The sequence below is a fragment of the Penicillium nucicola genome (assembly GCF_028828085.1).
Source record: "Penicillium nucicola strain IBT 29836 chromosome Unknown utg000002l, whole genome shotgun sequence".
Classification (NCBI taxonomy): domain Eukaryota; kingdom Fungi; phylum Ascomycota; class Eurotiomycetes; order Eurotiales; family Aspergillaceae; genus Penicillium; species Penicillium nucicola.
In genome coordinates this window covers 3554227-3566741 of record NW_026643126.1, presented here as the reverse complement: position 1 = coordinate 3566741, position 12515 = coordinate 3554227, and the positions used below count along the sequence as shown (strand labels likewise).

The 12515-nt window shown below is 47.3% G+C and overlaps 4 protein-coding genes across 4 annotated transcripts; 2 read left to right on the top strand and 2 right to left on the bottom strand.

The window, feature by feature from the left end:
- Nucleotides 1-242: 242 nt before the first annotated feature.
- Nucleotides 243-2008, bottom strand: N7511_003097 (putative MFS transporter; the record flags this gene model as incomplete). Its single annotated transcript, XM_057125522.1, has 2 exons — nucleotides 243-534; nucleotides 591-2008. The coding sequence occupies 2 exons, from the start codon at nucleotides 2006-2008 to the stop codon at nucleotides 243-245; spliced, it is 1710 nt and encodes a 569-aa protein (XP_056987681.1).
- Nucleotides 2009-2939: 931 nt separating this feature from the next.
- N7511_003096 (putative rhamnogalacturonase) lies at nucleotides 2940-4738 on the bottom strand (the record flags this gene model as incomplete). The annotated part of the gene is made up of 7 exons (XM_057125521.1): nucleotides 2940-3028; nucleotides 3083-3388; nucleotides 3441-3654; nucleotides 3707-3841; nucleotides 3899-4106; nucleotides 4168-4246; nucleotides 4303-4738. 7 exons carry the CDS (start codon nucleotides 4736-4738, stop codon nucleotides 2940-2942), a joined length of 1467 nt encoding a protein of 488 aa, XP_056987680.1.
- Nucleotides 4739-6330: 1592 nt separating this feature from the next.
- Nucleotides 6331-7827, top strand: N7511_003095 (sulfatase family protein; the record flags this gene model as incomplete). The annotated part of the gene is made up of 1 exon (XM_057125520.1): nucleotides 6331-7827. One exon carries the CDS (start codon nucleotides 6331-6333, stop codon nucleotides 7825-7827), a length of 1497 nt encoding a protein of 498 aa, XP_056987679.1.
- A 1645-nt stretch (nucleotides 7828-9472) lies between these two features.
- Nucleotides 9473-12360, top strand: N7511_003094 (beta-glucosidase; the record flags this gene model as incomplete). Its single annotated transcript, XM_057125519.1, has 10 exons — nucleotides 9473-9575; nucleotides 9647-9729; nucleotides 9786-9952; nucleotides 9987-10102; nucleotides 10161-10413; nucleotides 10474-10521; nucleotides 10571-10652; nucleotides 10704-10734; nucleotides 10794-10926; nucleotides 10989-12360. 10 exons carry the CDS (start codon nucleotides 9473-9475, stop codon nucleotides 12358-12360), a joined length of 2388 nt encoding a protein of 795 aa, XP_056987678.1.
- Nucleotides 12361-12515: the final 155 nt, after the last annotated feature.

Genomic DNA, 12515 nt, shown 5'->3' with positions numbered 1-12515 from the left:
GTCAAATACCTTTGACTCAACGCGGTACGCTAGATAATTTCAGAACAGGGGAAAGACAATGTCACAAGAGGCCAAAAATTATAAGAATAGAATTGAAACAAAACAGCAACCGAGATCCACATTGAGGCCTCCTATTATTATGTAGTACAACCAACTATCGCCATCTTCAAACACGCCATTAGTTCATGCCAGATCTTAGCCAATTTTGAAGTCTTTCCATCTCTGGTATACCAAAGTCCGCCTCAACTATCGAATTGGAAGTCCAACCGCTTATTTCCTTGATCAGTAGTAGTTTCCAGATATGTTGCCTTCTCCTCGGCCGTCATCTTCTCCCACTTCTCCTTCTTCCATCGGTTTCTGATCACATAGTATGCCTTTGCCAGTACATATGCAAAGATAGTAGCGACATTGATAGCGATGAGCTGGGAGTTTCCTCGACGGTATAGCGGCTTGTCGTCTGCACGGTAGATATTCGAGCCCGCGATTCCGGAGAGCTGGATTGTGATATTGTAAAGCGCTGCTGAGACGGTTCTCCTGTAGAAATGAATTAGTATTGAAAGATATCTGAGGAGTTATCCGGAAGCACTCACGTTCGCACAGTATTACTGAGACGGGAGCACCATCCGACATGTGCGGCGTGTGGGTTTGGCCAGCCCAGCAGGACGAAGGTCACGGCGTAGAGACCCCAATTCGACAATGATCCGGCCGATGTGTAGAGAACGATGAGAAGTGGAAGACTCCAGAGCTGGGTAATCAGGCCAATGATGGAGATTTGGTGAAAGCGCTCTGTCAGTTCGGTCACCAGGACAAGGTTGATAGCCCCGAAGACGGTGACGGGGATTGTCAACAATGTTGTTTGGAAAGTAGTGAATTTGATGGCCTTTAGCGACAGCGTGAGGTACGATTTCGGCGAAGACGTCGGGATTTCGAACAGCATTCCGATGAGATAGATTGGCCACAGGTCGTAATCCTTCAAACTCTTCCACAGCATACCAAGAGAAAGTGCTTCACGGTTATGCATATCTCCTTTGGAGGGATCATCTCGTAGAACACGGTTGACGATAATCTTCTCTTCCCGCTCGGTAAAGTACCCTTGGGGATTCCACCAAGTTTTTGTCTGTGTCGGACCTGGGACCAAGAAGAGGAAACTCAAGAACCCGATTACGATAGTGATGAGAGCCTCGAGGAGGAACAGCCATCGCCAACCCTCGCGGCCATCAACTCCACGCATGTGCAGGACTCCATAGGAGATGAAGGATGCAACCACCCCGGACATTGAATCCACGAACCAAAACATGGCCAGGCGGAACGGCATCTCCGATTTGGTGTAGAAATATGACAAGTAGAGAATGGAATCAGGGATAAAACCACCCATGAAAAGACCGATGAAAAACCGACAAGCAAAGAAGCCGGCTCGATTATGCATGAAGAATTGACCGCCTGAAGCCAGAGACCACAAGATGATCTGGAAAGGAATCCAGCGATCAGGACCTAACCTCTTGCCGAGCATTTGAGACGGGATCTCAGCAATAAGGAACCCAACACGATACATGTTCTGGGCGTTATTGTAGTCGTTGGTAGTGATCTTCAAATCGTCCAAGAGATTGTCAGCGGCAGCGTTGCCCAGATTGCCACGATCGAGATTCAGTCCGAAAAACATGACCAGAATCCAGATGAAAATCTTCCAGTCGGTTTTGCGGCGCACTGCCGTCTCCTCGCGATGAGTCCATCGCTCTTTGATATCAAATCTGTGGATATTCTCGTAGTCAGGCTTGGGCAGATAAAACTTTCCAAGCACAGGGTCGTCGAAGACACTCCGCACAGTCGCTATGGCATTTGGATCGACTTTAGGTTTCCTGGCGAAGAGGGCAGAGAAGAGAGACTGGGACTCGTGAGGCTGTTCTGGATCTGCGAGTGTAGCCACGGCTTCTTCCTTGGAATGATAGTCGTCACTGTCGTGCGGCTCAGAAAGGGAGACCGGAGGCTCCTTTGAGGATATAGATTCCATGGCTTTCTGAACGCCGTAAGCGATGCCAACGAGGCTAGAACAAGGGTGATGGCAGAATGAGGTTTCCAGCGAGACAGAGCATTATATACATGATTTCGAGAAACCTTTGCTGGCCACCGACCTTGTGAAAAGCCCGCAGATAATACGTGCTCAACCAGAAGATGATACCATTCGCGCCAACTAACCGAACACAGGGACTCCAATCGAGTAGATAGCAGATTCTCCTGTTAGCTAGTAAGAAAAAAGCCTTCTTAATCTAAGTCAGATTAGCAACTAAAAAAAAGCCCCCAAGTGGTTAAAGTAAGAACGATGTTTTTGGTCAAACCTAAGCCTTGCATTTAGCCGGTTGTTTCGCCATGTAAGCGCCGATTGCATCAACCACACCCTGATCGAAGCAATCGGCGGTGAAATCAGATATTTTCACGGTTTTGCATTGGTGGAATATCTTGATCGTTTAATATGTCTGTCATTCAGGGTTTCTGGCATGATTAAGAAACCCGACGCCACCATGAATGCCGACATACTCTTGTCCCGAGATTTGTCGGTCTTGGCAAACTGCTTTCAGGCAGCCGTATGAATGTCGGGACTATTAGTTTAGTGGGAGGGTCTGTCCGGTGCCAAGAATTTCATGTCTTGGAAAAGCTTTGTTGGACGTTATGAGTCTTAAAACGCCTGTAGACATCGGGAGGTACGAATTAGAACTTGCCCAACGTAAGAAGCAATTGATTCATAGAAAGGAAGTAAATTCTAGAATTTGAAACAAGCTCGAGAACTTGACTTCGATAACTCATTCACCGACTTCCACGTAAATGGCTATATCTAAATTTCACCCAACCACCTCATCACCCATACCAGCCACCCCTTGCATCTACAGTATGTAGGACCTTCCAAGCTTCAACGAAAGACATTCCACTTCTCCCCATTCTATCCGTCAGAAACTTCCCCAATAATGCAAATCATAGTCCACTCCACCAGGCCGCCAAAGAGGAGCAGGACTGTAGACAGGGATAGGCGAAGCAGCTGTTGCAGGAAATGTCAGCGACGTTTTAAAGAAGGTCAACTATCAAGACTTACTGCCATAGCCAGTACTCGGCACAGCCCATGTCGGAGTACTCGGGGCTTTCCATCCAGTAGGAGATGCCGTGATAGTATACGTGCTGGTATAGGCAGAAGGAGACTGGCCCGATTTCAAGGGCGCGATGCCGTTCTGAGAACCGTAGCTGTTATCGCCAGTTCCGAAGATATTGCTTATCTTGTTGACAACGGAGGTTCCGGATTCTGTCCAGACGCTGAAGTCCTCGACTGTGACATTGGTTGCGAATGTCAGGTCGTTCGCGATGAGATAGAGTGGAGGGCGGGTTACGCCATTTGCAACGGAGCCTGTGTGTGTTGTTAGTAGATTGCGCTCAGCGAGATACTAAGAATGCGTTACCGGAGAAGTTTTTGAACACAAGATTGCTCAATGCAACGGCTCCGGTGTCGGGCGTGAAAGTGTTTTGCCAATATTGGTTGATATCTAAGCCATACAGACTTCCGAGGGATCGGAAGTTGGTGAATGTAACATTGGTCACATATCCAGATCCTCCGGGGTATGTCTTGATGAAAGCAATGTTGTTGCCTTGGATGATGCTGATGTTGTGTGCTTCCTGGAGAAAAGGTCAGTTCTGATGTAGATTTCGTGTTTGTAGAGAAACGCACAATGTTGGAGATCTCCGCGGAAACATTCAAGCTGCCGATGGAGATTCCAGACCCGGCTTGGTTGCAGACCAGATTCTCTATCAAGGCATGATGAGACGGGCTTTTCACTGAGACGCACTCGTCACGATTGGTAACCTATGAAAGAATTTGAGCATCATGCAAAATTTCAGGTCCTTTGTTCTCAACCCATACCTCATTGTCGTGGATATAATAATTGGTGCCAATGGCATCAATTCCATCGTAGCTACCCAAGTTTCCTCCCCGAATTGTGAGATGGTAGGCTTCCACGTTGACAGCAAAATCGAGAATGATATGGAATTTGGGACTATCAACCAGGATCAAGTCATGAACGGAGGCATTTGTCGGAGAGATCAAACGTACGAGACGAGGGCGATCGGTGCTAAAGGTTTAGAATCTAGTCAGACCCAGTCACTTCCTCAGGAAAATGAGAGTTTCCTTACTTGTTGAGATTTCGATAGATATATCCCTGACCTTGGAAAGCGCCCTTGCCATTTGAAGAATAGAACTCGAAATCCACAGCTATCTCTCCATGTCAGGTCTCACCTCATTTCAAGGAGCGTTGGAATGAGACTCACCGTTGACGATAACAAGGACATCTAACAAAAACTTTTGGTCACCCTCTCCATTGATGGTGGCATTGATGATATCTCTTCCAGCAAATCCTTGGAGGACTAACTCACGCTCAATAGCCCAATCCCCTCCATACGCAGCAGTAATCAATCCATCAAGCTGGAAAGCCCAGTTCGTGGCGTTGCTCAAAGTGACACCGCGTTTAATTAAATAGTCACCCTCCGGTACGACGAGACGGCTGCCTGGGGTTTTCTGAACACACTCAGAGAACACGGTTTCCAGCGCAGTGGCAATATCAGTGCTATTGTCGGCAACACCGCCATAGTCCAAGATGTTGCACTCGATAGTCTTCTTTTCGAGGGCAGTTGTAGGACCAACTGGGCCAATCAATTGACCAGCGGCGATGCCTGAGAGCAGCGGAAGCAAGAGAGCAATCTTCATCATATGTCAATGAAAGAAGTAATTGATTCTTTTGATCCTGCGTGAGATGCGCATTTGAAGCTATTTAAGTGGTGATCTTGCAGAATCGACTTCTGAAGAATTACGCCACACGTTCCTGGCAGAGCTGTTGAACAGCATAATACGTTATACCAAAGGCGTCATCGTCATCTGTCTGCCCAATTACCCGAGATGTGATAAGAAAGTCGGTTTAGTAATATCTTCCTTCCAGTCGCCGTAATGAAGGTATGTATGTTCACGGGAAATTTAGTATACTAATTTGCTACTGAGCTGGTGGGAGACCCTGGAGAGGGATTAGCCAATACGAAATAGCAATAGTTGATGACAACATCTTTAATTAATATTTGGTCGAACATACTGTGAGCTAGCTGGAGCTAGTGCATTTTGATTAATTTAAAGCTAAGCACATCATCGATGTGGCAGATCGCGCCGGCGTGAGATATGAGTGAAGGAGGTTGGCTGGATCAGATTTAAATGCACCAATTAAACAACTTATCGGCAATTCATATTTTCTGAAATAAATTTTCAAAGGTGTCTTGCCGTTTGCCCTGAAGCGGGTAAAAGAATGTGTATAATCGTCCTGACGAGATCCTCGCCATATAAGTATCTTCGGCGACTCATTACGTTCAAGCGAGTATCTCACCGATCAAAATATTATAACATGATTGCTCAACATATTACATACCGGATCCTGAGCTAGATGAGACCCTTCCGGAGACCCGAGGCATTCCCGAATGTCGTCTAAAGTCAGCCCGATAAGCTCGACATGTCTTTTGTCATGAAGGAAGGGTTCCAAATATTCAGTTCCAAATAGATAAATTGTGATAGTCAGCTTGAGAACTGTTGCTTAGTTGCAGAAGTGAATTTGAGCGAAGAAAGGAGTTCGGCCCGTACACGAGTACCGAGACCCTGGTCTCATAGGGCTATCCAGGGACGCCATCACCCGGCTTGGCTTGGAGGCTGTTCGGGTAAATACCTGCTTGCGCATTATTCATGGAGAGATGATACTTATTGATGGTCATGGATCTCAACCATCGAATCACAAATGTAAATACATGCAGGCACAGCGATTAACGTTCCATATTAAAATCTTCAATTAAATGTGTGGCATCGTACTATGGAATTTGCCCAGGTGAGACTATACCGGCCCACTTGTGCAGAATTTCCCACTGGGGAAACACGGTTCGGGCATCGTCACAAAGAAATCCAAGGCTGTCAAGAAGGTGGAACTCATCACACTCCGGGACACTAGTCTATAGGATGGCCGTAGTGCTTCAACCGGCTCACCGAGCTCCCACATAGTACAAGCCAACATGCGTTTGTGATGACTGTCGAGTATGATAGTTTTAATATTCGATTGAAGATAAGAGAAACTAGTCTCAGATGACCAGTTAAGAGCACACCATCTGTGTAGGAGATCGCGACACTAAACCAAAATGGTTAGCATACAGTCCAGTAAATGCACCAATAGCACAAACCGCTTGATAACAGGGTTGTTATATTTGATTCTTGCTCTACCCAACCATCACGGATAAGACGATCGTGTTCTGTTCATTTTCTTGATTCGGGCCAAAATGCCACCCAAAAAGAATGTCCTGTTGATGATCGCCGATGACCTAGGCAAGCAGCTCAGTTGTTATGGAGCTTCAACTATTCAAACACCGAATCTCGATCAACTCGCCGGGCAAGCAACGAGATTCGAGTATGCTTTCGCTAGTACAGCATCTTGCAGTGGAAGTCGCTCTGTGATTTACACGGGCTTACACACTCATCAAAATGGTCAGTACGGGCTTGCCAGTCACCGTCACCATTTTGTGACATTCGATCACGTCGAGACAGCCCCTCATCTGCTGAACCAAAGTGGCTATCGGACCGGGATCTTGGGCAAAGTTCACGTTGGACCGTCCGCAGTCTATCCCTGGCAAGTGAAAAAGGAGAGCGAAACGAGGGATGTTGCCGTGATCGCCGACCAAGCAAGCGAATTCTTCCAGGAATCTCAATCAGACGAGCGACCTTTCTTTCTGACCATCGGTTTCCACGACCCCCATCGTGACCGCACGAGAGGCGGCTTTGGAAATGACCAGGTATACGACTCCAGGATCCAAACAGGCACCTATAAACCAGAGGATGTTGAGATCCCGCCATTCATCAACGACACGCCTGGGACTCGGTTTGAGCTCGCCGAGTACTACAACTCAATCCACCGCCTTGATCAAGGAATCGGATTTGTCTTGGACGCATTGACCAAAGCCGGTCTGGCGGAGTCCACCTTGGTAGTCTTCATCAGCGACAACGGGCCGCCTTTTATCAACTCAAAAACCACCCTGTTCGACGCAGGGGTCCGACTCCCTCTTATCATCAAGCATCCCGACCTCCAGCCTGCTGTGAACAGCGACATGGTCTCGTACATTGACATATTGCCTACCCTGCTCGACTATGCCGGCCATCCGGGCGCTGTCGATCCAGCCGAAAAGCGACTGGGCCGCTCATTGCTTCCTATTCTGGGAAGCAACATCAGACGCTCAGATTTCAACCAAGTCTTCGGCTCGCATACGTTCCACGAGGTGACAAATTACTGGCCAACGCGGTTCGTTCGAGACCGAAGATACAAATATCATCGCAATCTCGCATGGCGTTTGGACTTCCCATTCGCTGCGGACCTGTATGGGTCTCTTTCTTGGGAAGACATTCGTAACTCGTCTGACAATGATATCACCATCGGGGGACGCAAACTTCGGGATTATTTCTTCCGAGCACCGGAAGAGTTGTTTGATTTGGAAAATGATCCGACCGAGGTCAACAATCTCGCGAAAGACCCGGAGTACTCGTCTGTATTGGAAAGTTTGAGGGGGAATTTGGAAGAGTGGCAACGTCGAACGGAAGACCCTTGGTTGTATCGGGATGGCGTTTCAACATGGTTTATTCGATACCATTTCCCGGCTGGGCTGAAGGTTCCAGATCGGCTGGACTTTGATATTGATCGGCCTGGCAATCAAAATGAGAAGGCTTTCAATGGGGATGTACCTTGGGGTGCGGAGGTTCTATCTAAGGATCTAGCTCCGAGTGCATAATAACATTGTGGGTAGAATATGATTTCAAATTCACATGAAACGAGTTTTGGTGCTGTAATTGAGGCTAAAATGCGAGGAATTAGAATCAGAGTATCAACATAAATATTATGTTGCCATTCGCGACACCCCAGGCGAGAACCAACCTACGATCCGGCTTGCTGTTGTTCAGTATATATTACGGTTCGGCACTTTATACTTATATTTAAGATTTAAAATTAAGATTTAAGATTAAAGTTACAAAAATAGCCTTCGATGATAAAGCTAAAGACTGCGAGGCTATAGAGCAGAGTTCTTAAGAACGCTAGGCACTTATCATGTGGTCGAGGGAGGCGAGGGTCTCAATACTTGTTTAAAAATGCGCCAATAAACTACAAAGCTGGTTAGAAATATATAACAGTTGAATTTAGAGTGAGGATAGGGGAGAAAGGTGGTTGATCGTGGTACGGTAGGACCTGGCTGTGAGATCGAGGCAAAGCATTACAAGGATTGGTGATATAAGGAGAACTTTGGGGAGTTAAACAGCGTTTCCACGTATTATAATGTTATTGGCTTACGGATTTTGAGTTTGATTCTATCTAGAGCTAGTATACTTTTCGCCTGGAGGAGTAGCTGATTGTTAGTGATAGAACAGGATCAGGGGCGCGGCATACAAGTTATGACTTTGATAAGAAGAAAGAAGCGCCTGTATAGCCATTACGATACGACCCAGGCTTTAGCTTCATAATAAGCCTTTCATCGATCGATCTCAATCGAAAAGGGAAAAGAAGACCAAATGATTATCGGCGATAAAACTCACAACAGACAAAACGATTCCAGAAGGTCAACCTTTGGCTGCTCCGCACTTGATGCAATTTTAAAAATCCGGCCAACGGTGAGATCTCTCATGAAAGAATCGACAGAGAGCATGTCTGCCAAGAATAGTCCATGCGATTGCTTACCGCGGCTTTAGCCCAGATGGGACAAGGCGCTGCAGAACCCTCATAATGGTAAAACAGCCGGCGGAATCATCAATTGAATTGGCTTTTCTATTCTCTTGGCTATGCACAACGGATGCGGTCTACATAACGGGACCTGTCAGCCGGACGCTCAGACATTCCCTCCACCGATGTTCTGCCGAGCAGTAAGCGGAGACAATACATCGCATCTCTCCGATTAGTCTTGACAATGTCACCAGGGTCATCTCACTGACAGGAAATCTTGGACCTAGCGGGATCAACGACGCGGGGCAATTACCAGGGCCACGAGCACAGACTGAAATTGAGAAGCAGAGGCTTGGTTCATTTAACCGGCCCATCTTATTGTTTAGCTTCATCCTGCCCGTGGGGAAGGGATGTCCTGGTAGCGACCAGGTACTATCTTCCCGCACCTGCAGGGGTTATTTGCGTGGAACGCGGGGAACGCCTAGATTCATTTCCGTACGAGACATTGGGGAACGGTGAGATTAGGCCGATAGACCACTGAATATGCGTTCATTTATTGTAATCTTGTAACACCATTTGTCTTTCCAGTGTATATACGGTCGACCGGCAGTTGAGAAATAGGTCGATCTCCGGAATTCCCATCATCATATATAAAGTAGCTATTACCTTCTAGCTACAGCAATCCAAGATCTCACATTCGACACAGCTTACATCATCCCCTTAATATGAGGTTTCTGGCTTTCAGCGCCTGTTTATTGGGCGTGACTGCTGATGTTATCACATCAGACACTCACTTTTACGGCCAAAGTCCGCCTGTTTATCCATCGCGTATGTCACTGGCCGATTCAACCACGTGGTCCATAGCCATAACAAGAAAACTGACAGTAATTTCCAATAAGCGGATGGCAAAGGGACCGGAGACTGGGCAGAGGCATACACCAAAGCAAAAGCATTCGTCGCCAAGTTGTCACTTGAGGAAAAGGTAGACCAGCAATCATCCCGCCGATATTGATCATACAAACTAACAAATACAAACAGTCTAACCTGACTTTCGGCATTGCCACGACTGCCAACGGTTGCTCTGGAAATATTCCTGCTATCCCACGTCTTGGGTTCCCAGGACTTTGTCTCTCGGATGCCGGGAATGGAGTTCGCGGTACTGATCTAGTCAATGGATATCCAGCTGGACTTAGTGTCGGTGCAAGGTGCGCATTCTAATTTACAAAAATGCTCTCACAGCTTTGTTCTGCGTTCTGCTAACTATCACAGTTGGAACCGAGATCTTGCTTCTCAACGGGCACACTTCATGGCCGGCGAGTTCAAAGCAAAGGGTGTCAATGTCGCTCTTGCGCCTGGTAACTCTCACGAACAATCATAAAGGCATGGACTTAATTACTAACATATGCAATATAGTTGCTGGTCCCCTCGGCCGCGTCGCTCGAGGCGGTCGAAGCTGGGAAGGCTTCGCTAACGATCCGTATCTCAGTGGTGCCCTTGCTGCTGACACGGTCGTTGCATTCAACAAACGCGGTGTCATGACCAGCCTCAAGCATTTCATTACGAGCGAACAAGAGACAAATCGGAATCCTATTACTGGAAGCTCCCCTCAGATTGAGGCAGTCTCCTCGAATGTGGATGATAAGACGATGCATGAACTCTACCTCTGGTATGCAGAAACTGCAAATTGAATGGACCACGAGCCTTTGGCTAACTTGCTCAATATAAGGCCTTTCCAGGATGCTATCAAAGCAGGCTCTGTCAATATCATGTGCAGGTAAGATGAGTTCATATCGTGTTTGTTCGCCGCTAATAGCCCCCTTCAGTTACAACCGAGTGAACAACTCATATGCTTGTGCTAACAGCAAGATGCTCAATGGGTTGCTGAAAACGGAGCTTGGATTCCAGGTATCTCCTTTGTTTGCCTTGCGGGTCATAACATACAAGCTAATAATTTAGGGATTCGTGGTTACGGATTGGTATGCGCAACGTAAGTGACTACTGCAAAACTAGTTTTTCCCTACTTGACCTGACAAATATATGAACTAGACTCCGGAGTTGGCAGTGCTCTTGCCGGTCTCGATATGGCCATGCCCATCACTTCATTCTGGGCCAACAGTCTGACCACTGCAGTCAACAATGGCTCCGTTCCAGTGAGTCGATTGAATGATATGGCCACTCGGTACGTCAGAATTTGTCTTGATCCCTATCTTTAAAATATATGAGATATCTGACATGCCTCAGTATTCTGTCTGCATGGTACTTCCTAGGACAAGACAGTAGTTTCCCCGAGCCCGGCGTCGGCATGCCCTACTCAGTCGCAGGCGCACACAAGAGAGTGGAAGCGAGAGACCCAGCAGCTCGCCCAGTCATTCTACAAGGTGCCGTTGAGGGCCATGTACTTGTCAAGAATAACCGTGCGTTGCCTCTCAGGAAGCCCCAGGTTGTTTCTGTCTTCGGGTACTCTGCCGGAAGCTACAAAGCATCTGTCCCAGCCTTTGGCGGAGAAAGCTCATGGTCACTTGGCTACCAGAGTACTGATATAACACAAGCTCTGGTAGGCTTTGGTTTGGACGTACCGTCCTTTGGTGGGTTTGATTCTATCGCAAGCAACGGTACGATTATCATGGGCGGTGGCTCCGGTGCATCCACGCCCGCTTATGTTTCCGGTCCTCTTGACGCTCTCTCAAACCGAGCCATGACAGACAATTCTGCTCTTTTCTGGGACATCCAGAGTTCAAAACCTGCCGTTGTCCCCGCTTCAGATGCTTGCTTGGTGTTTATCAACGCATGGGCATCCGAGAGTTACGACAGACCTGGTGTTTACGACGACTACTCTGACAACTTGGTTATTTCTGTTGCTGATCAGTGCAACAACACTATTGTCGTTATCCACAACAATGGAGTCCGGCTTGTGGACAATTTTGTTGATCATCCTAATGTCACTGCCATTGTATATGCCCATACACCCGGACAAGACTCGGGTGCTGCAACCGTTGCATTACTCTATGGCGATGAGAATTTCTCTGGCAAGATGCCTTACTCTGTTCCGAAGAATGAGAGTGACTATGGCGCGCTTCTCGATCCAAGTCTCCCTGAAGGTGACTATGTGAACTACCCTCAGAGCAATTTCTCCGAAGGCATCTTCATCGATTACCGTGGGTTTGAGTCCAAGAATATCACACCCAGATATGAGTTTGGTTTCGGTCTTTCATACACATCGTTTGAGTACAGTTCACTATCTGTGACCAAGACCAAGAAAGCAAACAGCGCCGCCAAATATCCCTCCGGTCCTATTGAACAGGGTGGACAGGTTGATCTGTGGGATATTCTTGCACAGGTTAAGTTTACAGTCAAGAACACCGGCCAAGTGAGTGGAAAGGAAGCTGCACAGCTTTATATCGATACTCCTTCCGGTGTCAAGCAGCTGCGTGGCTTTGAGAAAGTCACTTTAAATGTAGCGGAGAAAGATACCGTCACTTTGTCCTTGACTCGTCGGGATCTGAGTGAATGGGATGTTGTGGCTCAGAAGTGGGCGCTGAACAGCGGCAACATTGGAGTTTACGTTGGTGCAAGCTCGAAGGACTTCAAGCTCCAGGGCACATTGCACCTTTAGACTCTCATCTTGACTAGTGGGGCGGTGCGGAACTACGATTACTGCGATCCTACGTGTAAGGCGAACACCGCCTGTACCCAGCCGAAGAACGTCCACATAGATTCCTAAGACCTTTCCAAAGCTGCATCGGACTATAATAGAGCTATACAGTATAA